We start from the raw sequence: 21,791 nt of genomic DNA, 5'->3' as shown, positions 1-21,791 counted from the left end.
GGTGGGGTGTATCCACAAACACTACACGCATTTACCGAAAATTTAACCTCCACTTGGAAATCAAAGAACACTTCATGTGTATAGACCTTCACTGCATGGGCCTCCCAGTTTGACCCGAATAGGGTTTCAGGCATTGAGTTGTGGCTCAGTGCTTCAAGAAGCTTTAGATTGTGCCTTTGTTGGTCCATGGCACTCTCAAATCTCATCCAAAATTCTACAAGAGTCCCATATTTATTTTCAAATCTCTTGAAAAAGCTATTTAAACTCTCTGATCTTTGTGTGGTTTTTAAAATGTTGCCCATCGGCACATTCCTGAAATAAGCAGGTATCCACTGATCTCGTTCCGCAAACTTGTCAGTCAACCATTTATTCTCTTCTAACGAAAATTCGCTAATGACCTTAGCCCAAATCTCTTCAAATTCCTCAGGCTCCAAGTCCTCGCTCCAGACAACATTGTTCAGACGACTTAATAAATCAGTCTCTTTGCAAATTGTGCTCCCAACTTTGTCTGTTACTTTCTTCATAATGTGCCACATGCAAAAGCGATGTCTTGCTTTTTTGAACACGGCTGCAAGTTACAAAATCCACATTATCTATTGTCAGAGATCTTTGGTCACAAATCAAGCTCTAAGATTCACTAAACAAGGTCTCAGATTCACAAGATAAGAGAAATAACAATATAGGCAATTTCAACAACTTATGACCAAGTTTAAGAATATTAGCTTTGTGTGTCACATAACAAGCCCAAAGATTCACCGAACAAGGTCTGAGATTCACAAGATAAGGTCTGAGATTCACAAAATTAAGAGCAAAATAGATGATTTTAAACCACGACCAAGTTTCACATAACAAGCCCTGAAATTCACTGAACAAGGTCTGAGATTCACAAGATAACGTCTGAGATTCACAAAATTAAGAGCAAAATAGATGATTTTAGACAACGACCAAGTTTCACAGAAGCCCTAAGATTCACTGAATAAGGTCTGAGATTCACAAGATAAGGTCTGAGATTTACAAAATTAAGAGACTGATAGATGATTTTAAACCACGACCAAGTTTCATAGAACAAGCCCTAAGATTCACTGAACAAGGTCTGAGATTCACAAGATAAGGTTTGAGATTCACAAAATTAAGAGTAAAATAGATGATTTTAAACCACGACAAAGTTTCACATAACAAGCCCACAGATTCACTGAACAAGGTCTGAGATTCTCAAGATAAGGTCTGAGATTCACAAAAAAAGGTCTCAGATTCACAAGATAAGAGAAATAACAAAATAGGCAATTTCAACAACTTATGACCAAGTTTAAGAATATTAACTTTGTGTTTTACAAATCAAGATCTAACTTTAACAAAACACGCTCTATGATTCACAAAATAAACTTCAAGATTCACGAATAATGTTCCTAGATTCACCAAATAAATAACCAGTTTCACAAAAGTAAGATATTCCAAACACACCTGGAACTGCATTTATTATTCCGGCATCTTGGTCACTGATGATGTAATTGGGTTCTTTGCCACCCATTGCTTTCAGGAACTGCTGAAATGCCCAAATAAATGAGTCATCATCTTCATGATCTAAAAGCACGCATCCAAATATTATTGACTTTTTGTGATTGTCAATGCCAGTGAAAGGTGCAAATTTCATGTTATATTTGTTCGTTCCATAGGTTGGATCGAATGAAATAGCATCACCAAACAATGCGTAACATCTGATGGAATCCGCATTTGTCCAAAAAATTCTTGTCAAAGCACTGTCAGCATCTGTTTCATATGAAAATATCAACCCTTTTGTTTCTCGGAGGGTTTCTAAACGAGAGATGAACATATGTCCATCCTTACCATTAAGTAGACACTTTACTTCCCTTTGGAAATTCTTGAACTGCGTAAGGGTAGCTCCAACATTTTTGAAACCCTCTGCTTGTTCCTTGCATAATTTGTATGTTAAACTAGCCCCGACATTCAATCTCGAATTTTGGATAATCAATTGCTTATTATATTTGTTCAGTTGATATATATTAAGATCAAGTTTCTCAAATTCCCTATTTTTGACAGGCGTCACTGGGTGATTGTGACCCTCACGGAATTGTTCAATCTTGTACATCTTTTCATAGAACATGAATTTTATCGTTGCTTCACAACCCCACCTTTTAATTTTAGTTATTCTTGTACCACTTTGCTTATTGGAACTCTCAGCTTCACCTGCACCAGCAACTCCACCCTTTTTCGTACTGGTTTTAGCAGTTTTTTTTTTCTATTTGCACTTATTGCACCAGCTTTTGTTTTGTCACCAGTTTCAACAGTTGTTTTTGCATCAGCTTTGGGAGGACGATTTTTCCTGTTATTAAAACCTTGACGATGACAAACCATGCATTTTGTTCGAATAATACCATCTTTAAACCTCTTAGTTGAAGACTTCCTTGCTTCAAACCCACAAGCAATAGCATAAATTTTATAGAACAACATTGTTGACTCTAAGTCCACAAATGTTTTGCCAAGCACGGGTGTAAACTTCTCTTCAATCCTACTTATCCATTGCTCAGTCCCACCCGGTGTGTAAGTTACCAAAGTAGTAGGTGTGGAAATAGTTGGCGTTGTAGGGCTTGTTAAGACAGCAGTAGAACCCTCACCATCCTGACGAGAACCAACATTAGAGCAAGGAACCTCACCACAACCAACACGAGGCGTCACACTACACTGTGAGTTGTTGTTGACATTTGAATCAATACCTAAGAAGATAAAAGGTTCACAAAGTCACATCTCACATTCACAAAACAAGGTTTAAGATTCACTAAATAAGGTCTGTGATTCACAAATAAAGTCTGAGGATATTATCTGAGCAAGGAAGAGAGCAGAATAGGTCATTCTTCTAAAGGGTTCACAAAAAGAGCTATAGGATTCACAAATACAAGGACTGAGATTCACAAGTTCACTTTTTGGTTCAGATTATTAGTTCAGTTTTTAATCTTACCCAGGTTGTATATATTAGTTATTAAGTTTCACAAAATAACCTTCTAGTTTCACAAACTAGGGTCTCTGATTCACACAATAATAAATAAATAAATTGCATCAGTAACGTTTAACAACAGAGATTCACAAAATAAGGCCAAAGATTCACTAAATAAAGGCTGAGATTCACCAAATAAAGTCCGAGATTCACTAAATAAAGTATCAGATTATTAGTTCAAATAATTAAAAACAATTTGGTGAAGATTATGAATTCACTTTTAAGAAAAGGTCAGATTGTATGTATGAGGATATTTTGTTGATTTGTTAATAACACTTCCATTCCCAAGAAAAAGACATTGAACAATCAAGCATTCAATCAAAAAATTTAATATATGGGTAATGTGAACATGCATCTGTGACATTGTGCCAAATACCGGGCCTATAAATATCTAATTTCTGAAACATAATAGTATATACCAATAACCTCTCTTCTCTCTTCTGTAAAACATTTCAAAAATCCCTATTGCACACAATGTCTCATTTATTTGTATTCCCTTATACTTGTGTTTTGGCGAATGTTCCAGGTTATATGGATAAAAAAGGGAAGTATGTTTGTCCCGACCTCTCTAAATTGGTAGATTGTTTAATGAGCCAAGGTTATGAGATAGAGTCTTTGGTACCTGTTATGTGCAGGCAGACTTGTCATTTTATGGGATTAGTACTAATTCAATTTGGCACAAATGACACTAGCTGCAAACAGGCTTTTAAGTTGCAAGAGAAGTTCGAGCTATTTGGGCGTACTAGATCCGAATGGCTGGCTACCTATTCCCGAGTTCAGGGGCCCTTTCTATGGGTAGCATCAAGGCTTGATTCAAAATACTTTAACTACACTCCAGTATGTAGAAGAGTCCCATATTCATCTAAACACGCAGGAAGATCACTCACGGATACAGATGAATGGTGCACCTATAACTATATCAATATTGCTCTATGTGCATTGCCTCGAACAAATAGGGGTAATTGATAAACTAAACAAATATCATATCTTGTTTAATTTTTCAGCTTTTCATTTTATTTTATTTTTGAATGCTGTTGTTTAGTTAATTCGAAAGCCATGAACCTGCGAAATTTTATGTGATGAAAAATTACAAGATTTTTAAGTTTTCTGAATATTATGTTTTAATTAATTATCACACTATCATCATTTGCTAAGATTCATTGAGTAAGGTCTGAGATTCACAAAATAAGGTCTAAGATTCACAAAATAAGTAAAAGAGTAGAAAAGGTGATTCTAACCACTTATGATGACCAAGTTTCACAAAACAAGCTCTAAGATTCACTAAACTAGGTCTGACATTCACAAAATAAGGTCTGAGATTCACCAAACAACAAAATCCACTCAATTCATAAACTCTTACAGTAACAATTCAACCAACTCTTACAGTCACACAATTAGGTCCTAAGATTCACAAATTCAACTCAATTCATAAACTAAACCTTGCAAAAAAACTGAGATACAATATCGATCCATATATTCCATAATAATCGAGCAGAAATTTTGACAAATGCTAATTGAATCAGAAAACATGAGATTTTACAAAAATTACATAAAAAACGATATACCTGATTCAATAACACTATTATCATCAGTCATTGTGATATCTACAATCTCCATAGCAATTAGAGCTGCAAAATCGTCAAAAACAATTTAGTAAGTAGTACGAAATCGCGAGAAAAAGGAAATCGCTCAAAATATTGGTCAAATTCGAACGTTCTATTTACAAAATCGTTCAATTTGATCAAATTCGAACCTGATATCATCAATTTATGAGTGAATTGACAGAATTGTATGAATATACTCAATTTTGATCAAAATTATGAAATTACTTGAAAATTAATCGATTTTTCTTCTGAAATTACTTGAATCAACGTTGTTGAATGTTGTTTTGATGAAATCCACGAACAATCGATGAACAAATTGATGAGCTTTGCTGAAGAACTTCCGTTGAACGAACGAGTGCTTGCTTGTTGAAGAATTTTCAGGAAACAATTTTGTTTGTATATTTTAGAGAGAGAGTGTGTAATTGGGCTATTGTATGATTTAATATTTTAGTGAGAGAAAGTATTTTGGGCTAAATGAAAAGATTTGGAGTGACTCCTAAATTTTCAGCCCAATGAATAATAGGAAGTTAGTCCATATAATGAAGGATTAATGAAGGAATTTGGTGAGGCCGGCCGCCTCGCCATAATTAACGGCCTCACCGGATTCGGCCTATATATAGAGTTGGGATCATGAGAGTCTAGCTTCTAAGGGTGAGTCCGTCCTACCAATCTAGGCCGTCCGATCAAACTTCATCAATGGCTCAGATTTGATGCACATTAAGTAAGGGTAGATTTGTAATTTGCTTATGCCATATACTGTGTTAATGTTATATAATTTTGATGTTACATTCTTTTATAATCAAATTTTGGTTTAAAGCTTCAATTTTTTTATGCTTTGTGAAATGGGTTTCAAATAAAATGAACAAGTTTAATCATCTCATTTGTTGATTGAAGTTCTGATGTTATTATAATATACAGTAGCTTGATTTGTTTTTTTGTTTTTTTTGTTAATTTTGGTTTATTTAGGAAAATCCTTGGGAGATTGTTACAGTAAAACTTTGGTATGGTGGTTCCTTTAGGAAAGGTCAATTGCATATGGTTTATGGTAGTAGGAGTTTTAGGACGGTGGGTGTGGACCCAGACGAGATTTGCTGGTTTACCTTAGTTGAAGAGGTTGAGAAGTGTGGTGGTTTTAGGAGAAATGTTGATGCCATTTTCTATATGAACCCTGATACTGGATTGGTAAAGGTTGAAAATGACAAGGATGTAGGGGTTATGACTAAGGTGGCAGTTGGAAAAAGAATTGTTGAATGTTATCTTATTGATGAGAGGGATATTCCTGAGGTCATGGAGTTGGCAAATGATAGTTTAATTGAGTTTAGGACTGTCATCCAATTACCATCAAAGTTGACCCCAAGGAGGAAAGAAGAAAATAAGGGTAGTAGTGTAAATGCTCATGTAAAGAAGGGACCACAAGTGAAAAGCACTTCTTCTCAACCAAAGATAAAGGCTCCTGAAACCCTAAAGGCATTTAACACCATTCACTCTTCAAAAGAAACAGCCTCATCTAAGCAAACTGCTCCCTCTAAACAAACTGCCCCCTCTCAAACTTATACCACATCAAAAGTACCTGAAAAACCAATTGAAGCAACTCCCATATGTTCTGAATCTTATAACCAAATCACTGAATCATTGTATGACTGCAATGACACAAGAATAGCAGATCTGTTTGATACTTATGAAGCAGAAGCTGACATTGCAAATATCTGTGATGAGGTAGAGTGGGATGATTTGAGTGAAAGTGAGGATCCTGGGTATGAACCTGAAGAGGAAGATTTCAGTGATGATGAAGATAGTTCCAGTGAGCTGAATTTAACTGATGAAGAGTTAATTGAAATAGAGGTGTTGAATGAAGAAGTAGAGAATTTCATTGAGAAAGAAATAGAGTCAGATGACAACTCTGATGAGGAGTTGCAGGTAGCTAGGGAGAAGGTTAAAACCTGGAATGCTAATGCTTTGAAAATAGCAAGGCAACTACAACTTGAAGCTGCTTCTATCTTGTTACCTGGACAAGATAAGGGAACTTTAGTAGATCAGAAGACTAATGAAGAGAGACATGCTGATGATGGTAGAATAAGTGACTATGACAATAGTGGTGATGAAATCCACACCCCTGGTGAAAGTGAAGAAGAATCTGTGCCAGGTAAAAGAAAGAAGAGGGAAGTGCCAGTAGTAGATGAGAAGACTGATTTCAGTAAGTTAAAATGGCGTGTTGGGATTAGGTTTCCAAATAGAGATGTTTTCAGAGATTGTGTAACTAGGTATGCAATAGCTCAAGGAAGAAATCTCACTTTTGATAAAAGTGACAAAGCTAGAGATCGAGGGCTTGGGGTGAGATGTGTTCCAGGATGTCCATTCAAGTTGTATTGTAGTTGGGATAATCAAGGAGCATGTATGTTGGTGAAATCTGTTGACCCACATCACAACTGCCATAGAAACATGGAAAGGAATAGGCAACTGAAGACAACCTGGCTAGCCAAACAACTGTTGGACGTTTTTAAATCAAGGCCTCATTGGCCAGCCTCTGAAATCATTGACACAGTTAGGAAGGCATACAAGGTAATTATAAAGAAGAATTTTGCATACAAGGTGAAGTACTTTGCTCATAGAATGCTCCATGGATCCATGAAGGAGCACTACAGCAAGATGGGTAGTTATATTCAAGCTTTGACTGAGGGAGATCCAAACAGTGTGTTCATCCTTACTACAATCCCTGGTAGGGTTCCTGTTTTTCAAAGGTTTTTTGTTTGTTTTCATGCTCTGAGACAAGGGTGGCTTGAAGGGTGTAGGAGAGTGTTATCTGTTGACTCTTGTTTTTTGAAAACATTCCTGGGAGGGCAATTAATAGCAGCAACTGGTAGGGATGCTAATGAGCAAATGTATCCACTAGCTTGGGCTGTAGTCGAAGGTGAAAACAATGACAGCTATGAATGGTTTTTTAAGGAATTGAAAAAGGCACTAGGAGAGGAAGATGGTGATGGGTGGACTATAATCTCAGATCAGCATCAGGTATTTCTTAATGTAGTCTACTGTTAATTTGTGGTAATTGACTCAATAATTTGTTAATAATTTGTTAATGCACTCACTGATGTTATTTGATGCAGAGCATTGTTGCAATGGTGGCTCAAGAACTTCCTAAGGCTGAACACAGACATTGTGCCAGGCATATCTTTGCCAACTGGCACAAGTCTTACAAGGGGGATGAGATGAAGATGTGCTTTTGGAATTGAGCCAAGGCATACAACCAAGCTGACTTTGATGCAGCATTAAGTGATTTGAGAGAGGTGGACCACAAGGCAGCTGAAGCTTTCTTAGCTTGCAATCCTACACTCTTCTGTAGGGCATTCATAAGTACCAGATCCAAGACTGATGTCATTGTTAATAACATGGCAGAAACTTTTAATGCCTACATCATAGAAGCAAGATCTAAGCATTTGTTATACATGCTTGAGGACATTAGGACATCCATCATGACTAGGTTGGTGTCCAAAAAAGCTGAAATGGAGAAGTTGACAGTGACTATATGTCCTAGAATTCAGGCAAGATTAGAAGAAGCCAAGGAAAAATCTGCTGAGTACTCTATTTTCCCATCAACCACCACCTTATTTCAGGTGAGACAAGGCATTGATGAGGTCAATGTTGATTTGGTTGCAAGGACATATACTTGCAAGAGATGGGACTTGACTGGTATCCCATGTAGTCATGCTGTTGCTGCCATTTTTGAAATTCATGGCCAACCTGAAGATTATGTAGATGATATGTACAAGAAGGAGGCATATTTGAGGAGCTATAATGGTTCAATTGCTCCATGTCCTGGCCAAAGACATTGGCCAAAGGTTGAAATGACTCTAAATCCCCCCCCAATAAAGGTTGGACCTGGCAGGCCAAGGAAGAAGAGAAGAAGGGATCCCCATGAGGATCCCAACAAGAGTGGCAAACTGACAAAACATGGGCTACTCATGACCTGCTCTATTTGCAAGTCCACTGCATATAACAAGAGAAGATGTCCTGATAAGGACAGAGTTGTTGAACCACCAAAGAAAGAGAGGTAGGGAAGACCAAGGAGCATCAATTCACAGAGGGAAGAAGTAGCTACCACATCTACACAACCTCACCATGCTCTAACCGCACACCTACCGAATTGGAAGAAGTGGAAGGATGATAATGGCAGGCAGAGGAACAGCCACCAGAGGAAGGGGTGCTGGAAGAGGAACAACCCGAGGAAGGGGTGGTGGAAGAGGAAGGGTAAACTCTTCTACTTATTCTCTACCTTCTGCATTTTCCATTTTCTAAGTTCATATGCCTCTTCTGATGGGTGGTAAACTCACTCATATCTTTTTTTTTTTTCTGTCATTTAACCAGGTACCTCGTGGACTTGGTGTTTTATTTGATGATAGTGGAAATGCATACACTAATGTACCAGGAAGTAGAAGAGGACCAATTAGCATCAGTTCAGTTGAGGGTCCAAGTACTCAGGCCACACAAGCATCAATAAACCACCCATGAGAAGAGCACTAATATTTTCAAGTTTTAGGATCAGTGCATGGAATGAATGGAATGACTAGCTGCTGTTTATGTAGTTTATGTCGGATTATATGATAGTTTTTGGACAACTAAGGTGTTGTTTCTGATGTCTGTGTAATATTTTCAAGTTTTAGGATCAAGTACTTGGTTTATTTTCAAGTTTATGGACAACCTAGTTTATTTTGTGTAATAAAAAACAAGCAGCTTCATTTGATAGTTTTCGAATGAACATGAATGGAATGACAAAAATCTCCTTGTTTTGAAAACAGTCTCCTTCTATTGAAAACCCGAGTTCATTACATATTACATTGTTGGATTTGATAGCAACTCTACACATACATCAAACTTTCTTACCGATACACCAAATTGCAAAAAAAAACCCAGGAAACTAACAATGCATACAACCCTAATTTCTCGCTTCTCCTATGCTTCTTAATTTCAGAATGTAATTCATCAACCACCGTCTTTAACTTTTCATTCTTCATCTTCATCTTCTTCAATTTCTCTACCAACATCTTCTTCTCAAATACTTCATTTTCTGAACACGCATCCACCAATTGGAAAAACCCACAAGGATTGTTCTACAATTCAATTAAAATAAGATATTGGATTAATTAAGACTTATTAAAATTGAATTAAAAAAAAATTAGGGTTATCAATTAACATACCGGCCAAAGTGGACAACCGTAGAACCATTTACCCGCATTTTCTCCCTTCTTTGCTAACTTCAGCACTGCCGCAATATTGTGATTGCATAAAACCTTGTTTTCAAGCTTTGAACCCCATGAATTACATGAGGATGCATAAGAGCTTTTCCCCATCAATTTGGGAATAGTAAGGAGGGAGAAAGGAGAAGGGAGAAAAAAAATTGCAGAGGAAGGAGAAAGGAGAAGTGAGAAAAAAAATTGCAGAGGAAGGAGAAAGGTGACCGTTGTAGATGATGAAAGAAGGAATTTGCAAAGAGAAAATAACGCACTTAAATAAAGAAGAAGAAGCATACCTGAGGCAACCGGTGAGAATATTAAGTGAGTTTGTTATTAGAATGGGTAGTGTATAGGTTAGATTTAATTCGAATTACTGATAGGATAGAGCGTTTAATGCAGACCACCAATATGATGGATTATTGGTGTGAAATAACCCTTATTATTATTATTTTACCAAAAGAGATTGGAGAGTGAAAGAAAGAAAGATGGGGACAGGTTTGAGGTTTTTGTTCTACTATCTTAGCCCGACGTGGCACAATCTGACGCGTTAACAGATGTTAAATCTGATGGTCTATAATGATAGGACGGACTCATTTAAAACCCCGGACTCACCGGATCCCGGCTCAACTCTATATATATATATATATATATTGTATGGGATCTTGTGAATTTGGTTTCTTATGGTGAGTTTGTACTCACATTTTTATTGTAGTATTATTCTTAAGTTCGTTTGTTTTTCTCTAATTTTCTCATTATGTTACCTTTTTTCTTTTTCGTTTTGTACCACTTGTTTTTCTGGTGTTACTCGGATTCTTTTACTTTAATTTTTTTTTCTTTTTTTTTTACCTCGTGTTATTATGCTTTTTTTTACGACTTTGATTTTTTTTTCTCTTTTTTTTACCAGGTGTTATTGTGCTGTTATTGTTATTCTTGTGTTATTGTGATGTTATTTCGGTGTCACTTAGATTTTTTTAACTACTTTGATTTTTTTACTCTTTTTTTTTACCACATGTTATTGTGCTGTTATTCTGGTGTTATTTTGCTTTTTTTTTACGACTTTGATTTTTTTTTTTACGAGGTGTTATTGTGCTGTTATTGTTGTTCTTGTGTTATTGTGATGTTATTCCGGTGTCACTTAGATTTTTTTACAACTTTATTATGGGATATTCTACATGGTACCCCTCAATTTTTTGAGTTTCTATATGGTAACCCTACACTTTTTAAAACATACATGGTACCCCTAATTGTTGTCATTATCACTAAGTGTACCCCTAAACTTTATATTCCATCAATTAAACTCAGTTTTAGGCATTAGGTAATGACTTAGACGCGTAGCCAAACTTGTCATTTATTATCCCATGACATAAGGACTCTATTAGGCATAATATCCATCTCGATCCTAATATTTATTGATATATATGGGCTAAAAAAAATTTGACGGAAAATTTATTAATTCCTTGCCAAATTATCACGTCCAAAGATGGATATTGAGTCTAATAGAGTCCTTATGTCATGGGATGATAAATGACAAGCTTAGTTACACGTCCAAGTACTCACTTAACGCCTAAAACTGAGTTTAATTAACGGAAAATAAAATTTAGGGGTACACTTAGTGTTAATGACAACAATTAGGGGTACCATGTATATTTTAAAAAGTGTAGGGGTACCATGTAGAAAGTTGAAAAATTGAGGGGTACCATGTAGAATATCCCTTGATTTTTTACTCTTTTTTTTACCACATGTTATGCTGTTATTCTGGTGTTATTGTTATTTTGGTGGTGTTGTGATGTTATTCCGGTGGTATTGTTATTCTTCTTTTTTGTCTTTTTTTGTTACACGTGTTATTCTAGTGTTATTCTTATACGTTTTTTGTGTTAACACTTGTTATTCCAGTGTTACTCTTATGTTCTCATGGTTTTCAAATTTTCTCATTATGATGTTTTTTTTACCACGTGTTACACTGTTATTGTGTTGCTACTCCGGTGTTATTCTGGTGTTATTGTGTTGTTACTCCAGGTGTTATTCTTGTGCTATTTTGGTGTTATTGTGTTGTTAGTCCGGTGTTATTATGGTGTATTGTAGTGTTATACTAGTGTTATTGTGCTGTTAGATTAGGTAAAACCGTATTTTTGTACGAGAATATTCAAAATTAAGTAGGAGCGACTTTGCTCCCTTTTCACGCACCATTAAATTTTCACGCACCATTAAATTGCCAGGATCCACAACCGAGGCCACCAACAACACTAACCACGACCTGGGCTCATCCCGACTCCACACGTTCTACTTGATTCCAACATACATCATTTTCTCCAAATGGAGAATTAATCCCATGTGTACTTTGACCATAAACTGACCATTTCTACATTTCAAGTACTATAGTTCAATATTTCTACACAATTACTGATTGTACAAGACGCACTACTCTAGCCAGCGATATCGACGCGACCTTGATACCACCACACACTTCAGTAGCTCGTACCTCTGCCTTTTCCCTCAGTTCGACCACCATGAACAACCCGTAACTGAGTTCGGACCAATCAACTCACCACGACAACCTTCAATGTATCATCATCCCGCGCCAAATTCGCCAAACACACCAACGCATTCTCCCTCGGAATTATCGTCCCAGACCGCAACAGCGCAGCAAGATTGAAACCGCACCCGCCTCAACAAAATTCTATTTAATCTCCTCATGTCTCGCTAAATTCCTCAACACAACTACCGCAACACCTTGAGAACTCGGCGTACCTCCATCACTGTGAAACCCGTGCCCAATTCAATTACCCTAATGAAACGGCTGCCACTGCCGCCCACCAATTTCGTCCCCCTACCACTGACCTGCACCGCATCAAACGCCACTGCCGCATCTCACAACATTGATGGCACCGCTCCCTTCCACCATCACGACCACCAGCAACAACAACCAGTACGACCACCTCACTCATCTCGATTCCTCATTCTAATCACGATGCTGAAGCCCGGCACTCGCACCTGCTCCGTCCTCGATTCTCGCACCACCTTGCTCGCCCCTGCTCCCACCGTGCATCCACCATTCGAATCACCTCTCGTGGTCGTTTACCTGTCCTAGAAGCAACCTAATTTTACTAGTATTGACTCCTGCGAGATTATATGATCGAAGTTTATTGGAGTTGCGTAAAGTACCTGGTTCAATTAGTGTCAAAAATTATTGGCAAGGTAGAACGATGAACAATGAAAACGTGATTAATATTCTTGATTTTTGATAGATCTTGATTAAAACGTGTTTAATTGAAGGGGGATGGGAAATACTAAATTCGGACTGGAATAAATTTGATGATGATGTGTAGGGATTGGAGGTGTTGAATGTTTAAAGAAAAAAAAAATTGATTTGAGAACCTGAGAAGAGAAATGGAATGAAACGAGAGAGAAGAAATAAAATAGCGTGGAATTTCTCTCTCTTTATATATATAGTCCACAAATTTGATTGAGTCCCTAAGTCCTCATCTCTATCATTAGATCATACAAAATTAATGGTTGAGATTAAAAAAAAAAAAACACTCAATAAACATGCAATTAATGCTTTGTCTCTAGTAAATTCAATTCCTAATTTATCTAATCAATTATTTTCTCTTTCTTATCAATTAATTTATTAAATTAATATGATTTATTATATTTCAAATATTAAAATATAAGATGTAAAAAACGAAATTCCATACCCGCGTAAAATAAAAGCGGGTTTTTAAAATACCACGTAAATTTTTATTCGGACTCCGATTAAGGCGAAACAAAAGTCTAAATTTATTATTTTTTCGAGCCCAACACAGTGGTGATATTTTCTTATACAAATGAGTTTTTAAATTTTGAGTACTGCTAATTTTCCGGAAGTTCCAACATAAAATGACACTATGAGGGATTAAAGTTACACTCGTAAAACACTATATCTTAATTAAAGTAACACCATATTCACTTGAAGTTACACCTTTTTTACTTGAAACTAATTAGTTAATTACTCACTAATTAAAATACACACTCATAAAAGACTAAAGTTACACCCGCAGAAGACTAAAGTTACACTTGTAAAAAACTAAAGTTACACTCATAAATTACTAAAATTATATAAACTTATGCTAAAATTACAAATATTCAAAATAATATGCGACAAAATCAATTTGTAGTATAAAATTACACTATTAAGTATTAAAGTTACACTCGTAAAAGACTAAAGTTACACTCGTAAAACACTATATCTTAATTGAATTTACACCATATTCACTTGAGGTTACACCCTTTTTACTTATCACTAAATAATTAATTACTCATTAATTAAATTATACTAAAGTTACATTCATAAAAAACTAAAGTTACACTTAGAAAAAATTAAAGTTACTCATAAAGGACAAAAGTTACACCATCAAGAATTAAAGTTATACTCGTATAACATTAAAGTTACATAAACTTGTCAAAAAACTACATAAATTCAAATTAATATATTCAAAATCACGCAATTAAGTACTAAAGTTACACTCGTAGAAGACTGGAGTTATACTCGTAAATCACTAAAATTACATATATATAATAAGTAAAAATTTCTTCATCTCTTCATCCATCAATCTAAATCTCACATTTTCATCCTCAATTTATTACGCCAAAGACTCAACAAGATCTTCATCGTCAATGTAAACCGCCAAATACTCATCATCATCTTCATCATCATCATCTTCATCATCATCATCATCATCATCATCATAAAAAAACTTTAATTTATAGTTAAAAAACATAGATATAATTCAACAAAAAAATAATTATACAAACTACTATATTTCGAACTATAATAATCTCACCCATTATCCAAAAACACTAAGTTGCACAATTAAATTATACCAAATACATAACCAACATTTCTAACAAAATTCAACAAAAATTTCACAAGAAACAAATACACAAACGACAATATTTCGAGCACAACCGAGCAGTTCTGGATATTTTAAAAACTAAATGGTATATGAAAATATTACCATTGCAACGGCCTCGAAAAAATAATGAAGTTAGGCGTTTGTTTCGCCTTAATCAGAGTCCGAATGAAGATATACGGAGGTTTTTATGAAACCGCTTTTATTTTACGCGGAAATTGTAAAGATGATAAAATGGGAGAGAAGAAGAGGAGAAATAGTGTGAGCTGATAAAAAAAAATCAGATTTTTGTAATATGATTTGATGAGAGGGAGAATAAAATTATATGAGAAGAAATTAATTAGTGTATGGGAAATTGGGGTATGGGAGACAAGAAATTAATTATACATAGGAAGTGTGTTTTTCTCTTTTAATCTTAACCATCCATTTTATAAGATCTAATGGTTTACATTAGGACTTATGGACTCAACATAAAACATAGGACTTACATGATCCTATTTCTATATATATATATATAGAGAGGTGGGATCAGGTGAGAACGAACACTCGGTGCAAACGGTGAGAACGAACTATAACCAATGGATTAACTACAATCGTACGGCTGAATCTCGATGTCAACGCATACAAAAATTCCGTATTACTTACTCTGACTTTTCTCACCAAATATCTAACACATCAATTAAAAAAAAAAAAAAAATTGCGATTAACATCAGTACCCAGAACTTCAACGAAAATTTATTCAATCGACCAACTTTTTGACGGAATTGATGTAAGTTTTCGCTAAAACTACTGATTGTTGTCATATATTTGATGAATCTACCTGTCAATTTGTAGTATTTAGATTTAAAAGCTTTCGTAATTTTTTTTGTGTCAATTTTTAAGGTTTTAATGGAAATCGAAGGATGCAATGATTTGGTTGATCCTACTAATTCAATTGTTCCAGCAGCTAACAGTGAACTCGGACAGATATCTTCTGAATTGGGACAGATATCTTCTGAATTGGGTATAGGTATGTCGATTTTTAGGGTTCTAATTATTCAAGGTCTATTTAGATTGTTTTATTATTATTGATGTTAGTCATTGTATCTAGTGTAGTAATTGGTGTGAATTGTTGCTACATTAGTCAGATGATACATAGTGTTTAGGGTTTTCTGTTGTTGTGTGATGACGGTTATGTGATGTTTTAGATTTCAGAAAGACTGCTGATGTCAAACTAGCCCTCTTGCTTCTAAGTTTTGATTGGCGTACCTGGAAATATAATTGATGTGTTTCCGATGCCATATTGCGCATCTGATAATATAAAGTCTGCATAGTGTTGTACTAGACTGGAAAAATGTACATGGATATCAAATAGATGATAATTAGTACAAACTAAAATTGTATCTGATAACCAAGTCTCTGTTTAGGGCCATTCTGGATAACTAATGTTTATAAGTTTTGATATGCGTACCTGATAATATAATTGATGCGTGTCTGATTTCAGATTGCGTATCTGTCAATATAAACCCTACATGCGTATCTGGTGTTTCATGTGTGATTGTTGGATAATTAAGCCATGAGCTAGTGGATCAATTTCGAGTAATTTTACTGTAGAGTCAGTCTGACTGACTGACTGTGATATATATTATCCGGAATTTGAGCATTTATATTATCTGTATGTATTGTACCTTACGGGTGAGCATTTATGTCTGAATGTGTATAGTATCCATTAGGCTGTGATTCAATACTTTGTTTGCTTCCACGGTATCCCTTTTCTCTATGATTCTGATTTGAGTATAGCATTTATGTAGCATTGTATCTAGTGTAGTAATTAGTGTGAATGTGTATAGCATTTATGTAGTTTCACAAATATGACTTATGGTCAATGTTTGATTGACGAAACGTACCTGGTAATATAATTGATACGTGTCCAACTCATTTTTGACGCGTTTCAGATGTTAAGGTTTCCGCTAATCCATGAACTAATAAAACATATGCTATCTGATTTGTTGCAGACTCACCAGTAATCCCTCACAACTCCAAAGAAAGGACACCTGTTTGTGCACCTAATTTGAAGCCTACTGTAGGAATGAACTTTGAAAGTCTTGATGAGGGAATGCAATTCTACAAAACTTATGCTGCCAAAGCTGGGTTTAAAATGAGGAAGTCAACACAAAGAATTGTAGATGGGGTGGTGACGACTAAATACTGTGTGTGTAGTAAGGCAGGTGAGAGTAAACCTAGAGGAAAGGTGAAAAAGAGGCAAAAGATTAGAATTTCGTGTAATGCAAAGATTTTTTTCAAGAGGAATGACAAAGGGAAATATGTAGTTGTCGACTTTCACGAAGGTCACACACACCTTTTATCTACCCCAAACACAATAGTACATTTGCCGGAGTCAAGGGAACTAACGCTGGTACACAAGACTATGATTGTAGAGAATTCAAAGGTTAATAAAGGGCCCGTACAAAGTTTCAGAATGTTTAAGGAATATGTAAAGGGATACAGAAATGTGGGAGCATCACTAGAAGATTTCAAGAATTTTTGGAGGGATGTGAAACAGTTTATAAAGGGTTACGATGCTCAAATGATGATCGAAAATTTCATGCATAAGAAAGCCATGTGTCCCTCTTTCTACTTTGATTTTGACGTTGACGAGAAAGGACGACTTTCTAGAGTTATTTGGGCTGACCCTATATCAATCAAAAATTACAGTCTGTTTGGTGACATGACATCGTTCGACACAACCTTCAACATGAACACATATAAGATGATATTTGCTCCTTTTACGGGGGTTGACAATAAAAAAAAATGTGTGACGTTTGCAGGGGGGCTTCTAAGAAATGAGTCTGATGACGGTTTTGCATGGCTTTTCGAATCTTTTCTGACCGCAATGGGTGGGAAGTACCCTAAGTGCATAATTACTGACCAAGATGCCGGTGATGCGTGTCTTTTATATGTGTTTTACATCCCATTTTACACGCATTTCAGAGCTCATTCATGTAGTTTATGCTACATTTCTCCCTATTTCCGTCTACTTCCGTATTTTTGTATATTATTGCAGAAATGTGAAGAATCCAGCGGAAATCGAGCTAAATCCGTCCCCGAGTATCCTGCATTGCATATGACATGAAGTATTCACCCGAGGAACGAGCTTGGTGCGCAATTCAAAACCCAAAAGACAAGTCCACGAGTTTTCAGAAGTCAAATAGCAGCTAGAGCAGTCGATCGACCAATGCAATCAGTCGATCGACCAACCATCGGGTTCCAGAAGCTACTGTTTACTGAAGACCAGTCGATCGACCACCATGATCAGTCGATCGACCAAACTGCTATTCCAGACGAGAATTAAAAGACTGAGGAAGCATAAGCCCACTATGTTTTAGGTTTTGGAAATAAAAGTTACGTATGTTTGCTATATAACGTAACATAAACATTCAGTTTTCTAGTCAGTTTTTACATCTAGTTTCGGATCTAAATTTCACATTCAATATCAGAATTAGGGTTTGGATTATTGTTGAGCATTGGATTTTCAGTTCTTATTCCTAATCTTTCCTTTGCAATCTCGGTATTCTTCTGCCCTAATTTTAGTTCTTCTTTATTTTCATTAGTATAGAATTGCTAGTTAAGTTCTCAAAGCCAATTCATTTGTTTAAGTTAATTGTTTACTTTGTCGTTTCAAGCATGAATTCAGTGGTTAGTTTCATCGTTATTATTATTGTTTTTACCCTTAGCATGAGTAGCTAGATTATTTGTGCTAGGATGTAGGCGAATTTTAGCGTAGTAGCGCGCAAAGTATTGAACACGGCTCGATTCGCGTGTCGGTCGATCGATCGACATTCTCGGTCGATCGACTGACCTCGTAAGGTTACCCTTCGTTTTAATTGATTTTAATGTTGTATTTAACGAATCGAATGCATGCGACCAGTTAGATGCTTAATTTATGACTGACCCATTAGATCGAAAGATAGGGAAAGTTATTTGACCACCAATTAAGATGACTAAACTGTGCTGAGATCGAAAGATAGGTATAGTTTAGACCGTTAGTCACTCTTCAGGACGAGAGTCAGTATTAGTGATATTAGGGACCTATAGCGAGATCGAAAGATGCTATTTATTAAGAGTGGACCGAGAGGACCTCTTGTTTCCCGCCTCACTTGTGTTCGATTTAGACCTGTTTAGTATGCTGCCGCCGAAGCTTTAATAAACCGACCATCCTAGTACTCCTTCTTTATCTGTTTAATCCGTCTTTCTAGTTTATTATTTACTCTTAGCTGTAGACCAATTCAACTCAACCCCCACACTTGTTACCTAAGATTGAATTTAGACAACTAGAATTTACATCTGCCTCTCTGTGGTTCGACCCGACTGCCGCTAGCTATAGTTGTAGTTGGAAATTATAAATCTTATTTTTGACACCTCACGACGGGTATCAAATTTTGGCGCCGTCAGTTCTAATTTTAGTTGTTTTATTTTTTAGTCTTTCTCAGTTTAAGGGACTTCTGTTCCTTAAACTTTTCTTATATTCTTTTTGTAGTTTCTTCTTATGCGCAGGTCACAGGGTGGTGAACTAGTACCATTTGATCCTGAGATAGAGAAATCTTTGCGCGAGTTGAGACGAACACAAAGGGTATTACCGACAGAGGAAGAGCTGAGTACTCTGTCAAGCTATTACGAGAACGATCTGTTCGAAGAAGACCCACATTCTTCACCCGTTTCCACTTCTTCAGCCGAGACATTCACTTCTCCATAAATTCCAGTCATGGCCGAGGAAGCGAGTATAGCTAGTCATTCTGAGCCGACAGCTGAAAATTTATATAAGGGGTTCGAATTACCAAGAGATGCCAGGAAGTTCGAACCAAAGCCTTCATACATCAATATGGTTGAGAGAAACCAGTTCGGGGGAGCTGCAAATGAAGATACAAAATAAGCATATGGAGACCTTTATTGACTCATCATTGCTTCCATACCCCCACCCGCCGGCGTGACCCAAGACCAGATCAAGGAGACCATGTTTATCTTCTCCCTTCGTGATGCTGCAAGGGAGTGGTATAGAGATCTGGACCGAGCCGTTCATGGGATCACCGACTGGAATTCCTTGGCATTGGCATTTTACAAGAAGTACTTTTCTGCTTCAAAGACGATCGCTATTAGAGCCCAAATCACAAGTTTCAAACAAGGGCCGGATGAGAACTTCCACGAGGCATGGGTCCGATTTAAGAAGCTGGTGCGAACCATACCGCATCATGGTTTCGAAAAATGGAGCTTGTGCAATCATTTCTATAATGGGTCAGTATGACGATCGAGGGGTTATTTTGGATGTTTGCAGCCAATGGCCGATTTGTTTGAAAATTTGGGAGCAACCAAGGGTTGGAAGATCATTGACGATCTAGCTACCCACAAGGTCCGAGTATGGGAATTCCAGAGGGAACCAGAGGAGAGTCATGAATCTTCCTCTCTGTTGCTGCACTTGAAGCTCTCACTGCAAGATTTGACAAATATGAATTAGGAGGAGCTTCTAAAGGTGGGATGTACCAAGTAAATGCTGTGTCAGACGGTCCTTTCGTCTGTGAAAGGCGTTTCGAAGAATTGCCCAAGTCCCTTTGAGTCTTGTGCTGCCTTCCAATATTATAGGCAGACAAACACCTACTATGAGCCTAATGTTCATCCCAACCTGAAGTGGAGTAGCTAGAATGTCCAAAATCCCACTCCACCTCCGCAGCAGCAACCCTATGTGCCCCCTCATCAAAAGCAACAACAATATCGAAACCTCCTTATGTGCCGCAAAGAACAACAAATCTCACGCTCGATTATGCTTTGAGTTCAAAAACTTGTTGCTAATGGAGTCCCAAGCACGAGAGGCCGGGATGAAGCTACTAGAGAGCCAAATTGCTCAATTGGCTAGTAAGAGTACCTCTCAAGCTCCGGGACACTTACCGACTCAAACCGACCAAAAGGAGACCTTAAACGCCATCACATTAAGGAGTGGGTCCACCCTGGAGGGGCCTGCCATGGTCGAGGATGCTGTTGAAAAGAATGAGGCAGATCCGAGTCAAAAGAAAGTCAAACGAATAATTCAAAGAAAAAGGCGTCTACTGGTATATCGGTCGATCGATCGATACACCCGATCGATCGATCGATATGCGGGTTACAGAGCTTCGAATCTGTGGCACCCTTGGCCGATCGATCGAGGAGAGTGGTCGATCGACCAAGATTATCACGATAGCGAGATTGTTCGTCCTCCGATGCCCGATAACTTGAGGGACTATTTGTTTCGGGGCACGACAACTCCGAAAGTGTTAGGGCCGGACCCAAGTGCTGATGGGTCCATCCCAATTCCGAAGTTCGATCCGACGACGGTTAATGGCTCACATTTGAGACGGTCTGAGGAGGATTCGAGCTTTAACAAGGAGAAAGCAGTGGACTTCCAGCCTAAGTCCACGGATGTCGGCATGCGCAACCTAGAGGAGAGGGCTAAGGTACTTCTTACAGCCCCATATCCGGAGAGACTAGTGCCAACAAAGGAACAGGTATCTTTCAGTAAGTTTGAAAAAGTAATTCGTAGCTTGAATGTTCAGGTACCCTTCCTTGAGTTAGTTAACCAGGTGCCGGCATACACTAAATTCATGAAACAACTCCTGTCAAAGAAAAAGTCGCTTGAACATGTTCACACTGTCGCTTTAACTAAAGAGTCATGCTCTTACTTGTCTCACACTGCACCCCATAAGCTAGAGGACCCGGTAGCTTTTCTGCTTCGCTAATATAGGTACCTTCTCTATTGAGAAGGCATTATGTGACTTAGGAGCTAGTATAAGCGTCATGCCTTTGAGTCTAGCTAGGAAGCTTAAATTGACTAGGTTTGCGTGAAAGATGATATGACGATTCGGATGGTCGACCGATCTGCGGTCCACCAATAGGGGTCTTAGAGGACATCCCTGTCCAAATAGGGAAGTTCTTTTTCCCCGTCGACTTTGTTGTACTTGACATGCCTGAGGATGCTCATATACCCATTATTTTGGGTGGGCACCCATTATTTTGGGTGGGCCATTTCTGCACACTGCTGGTGCAGTCATAGATGTCG

At 37.2% G+C, this 21,791-nt stretch overlaps 1 protein-coding gene across 1 annotated transcript; it reads left to right on the top strand.

The window, feature by feature from the left end:
• Window positions 1-15,619: 15,619 nt before the first annotated feature.
• On the top strand, window positions 15,620-18,398 carry LOC141628218 (protein FAR1-RELATED SEQUENCE 5-like). Its single transcript, XM_074441389.1, has 3 exons — window positions 15,620-15,740; window positions 16,726-17,649; window positions 18,394-18,398. Exons 1-3 carry the CDS (start codon window positions 15,620-15,622, stop codon window positions 18,396-18,398), a joined length of 1,050 nt encoding a protein of 349 aa, XP_074297490.1.
• The last annotated feature ends 3,393 nt before the right edge of the window (window positions 18,399-21,791 follow it).

Source organism: Silene latifolia, chromosome Y (assembly GCF_048544455.1).
Source record: "Silene latifolia isolate original U9 population chromosome Y, ASM4854445v1, whole genome shotgun sequence".
NCBI lineage: Eukaryota > Viridiplantae > Streptophyta > Magnoliopsida > Caryophyllales > Caryophyllaceae > Silene > Silene latifolia.
Note: the sequence above shows the minus strand (reverse complement) of the source record. Positions and strands in the feature narration are given on the sequence as shown.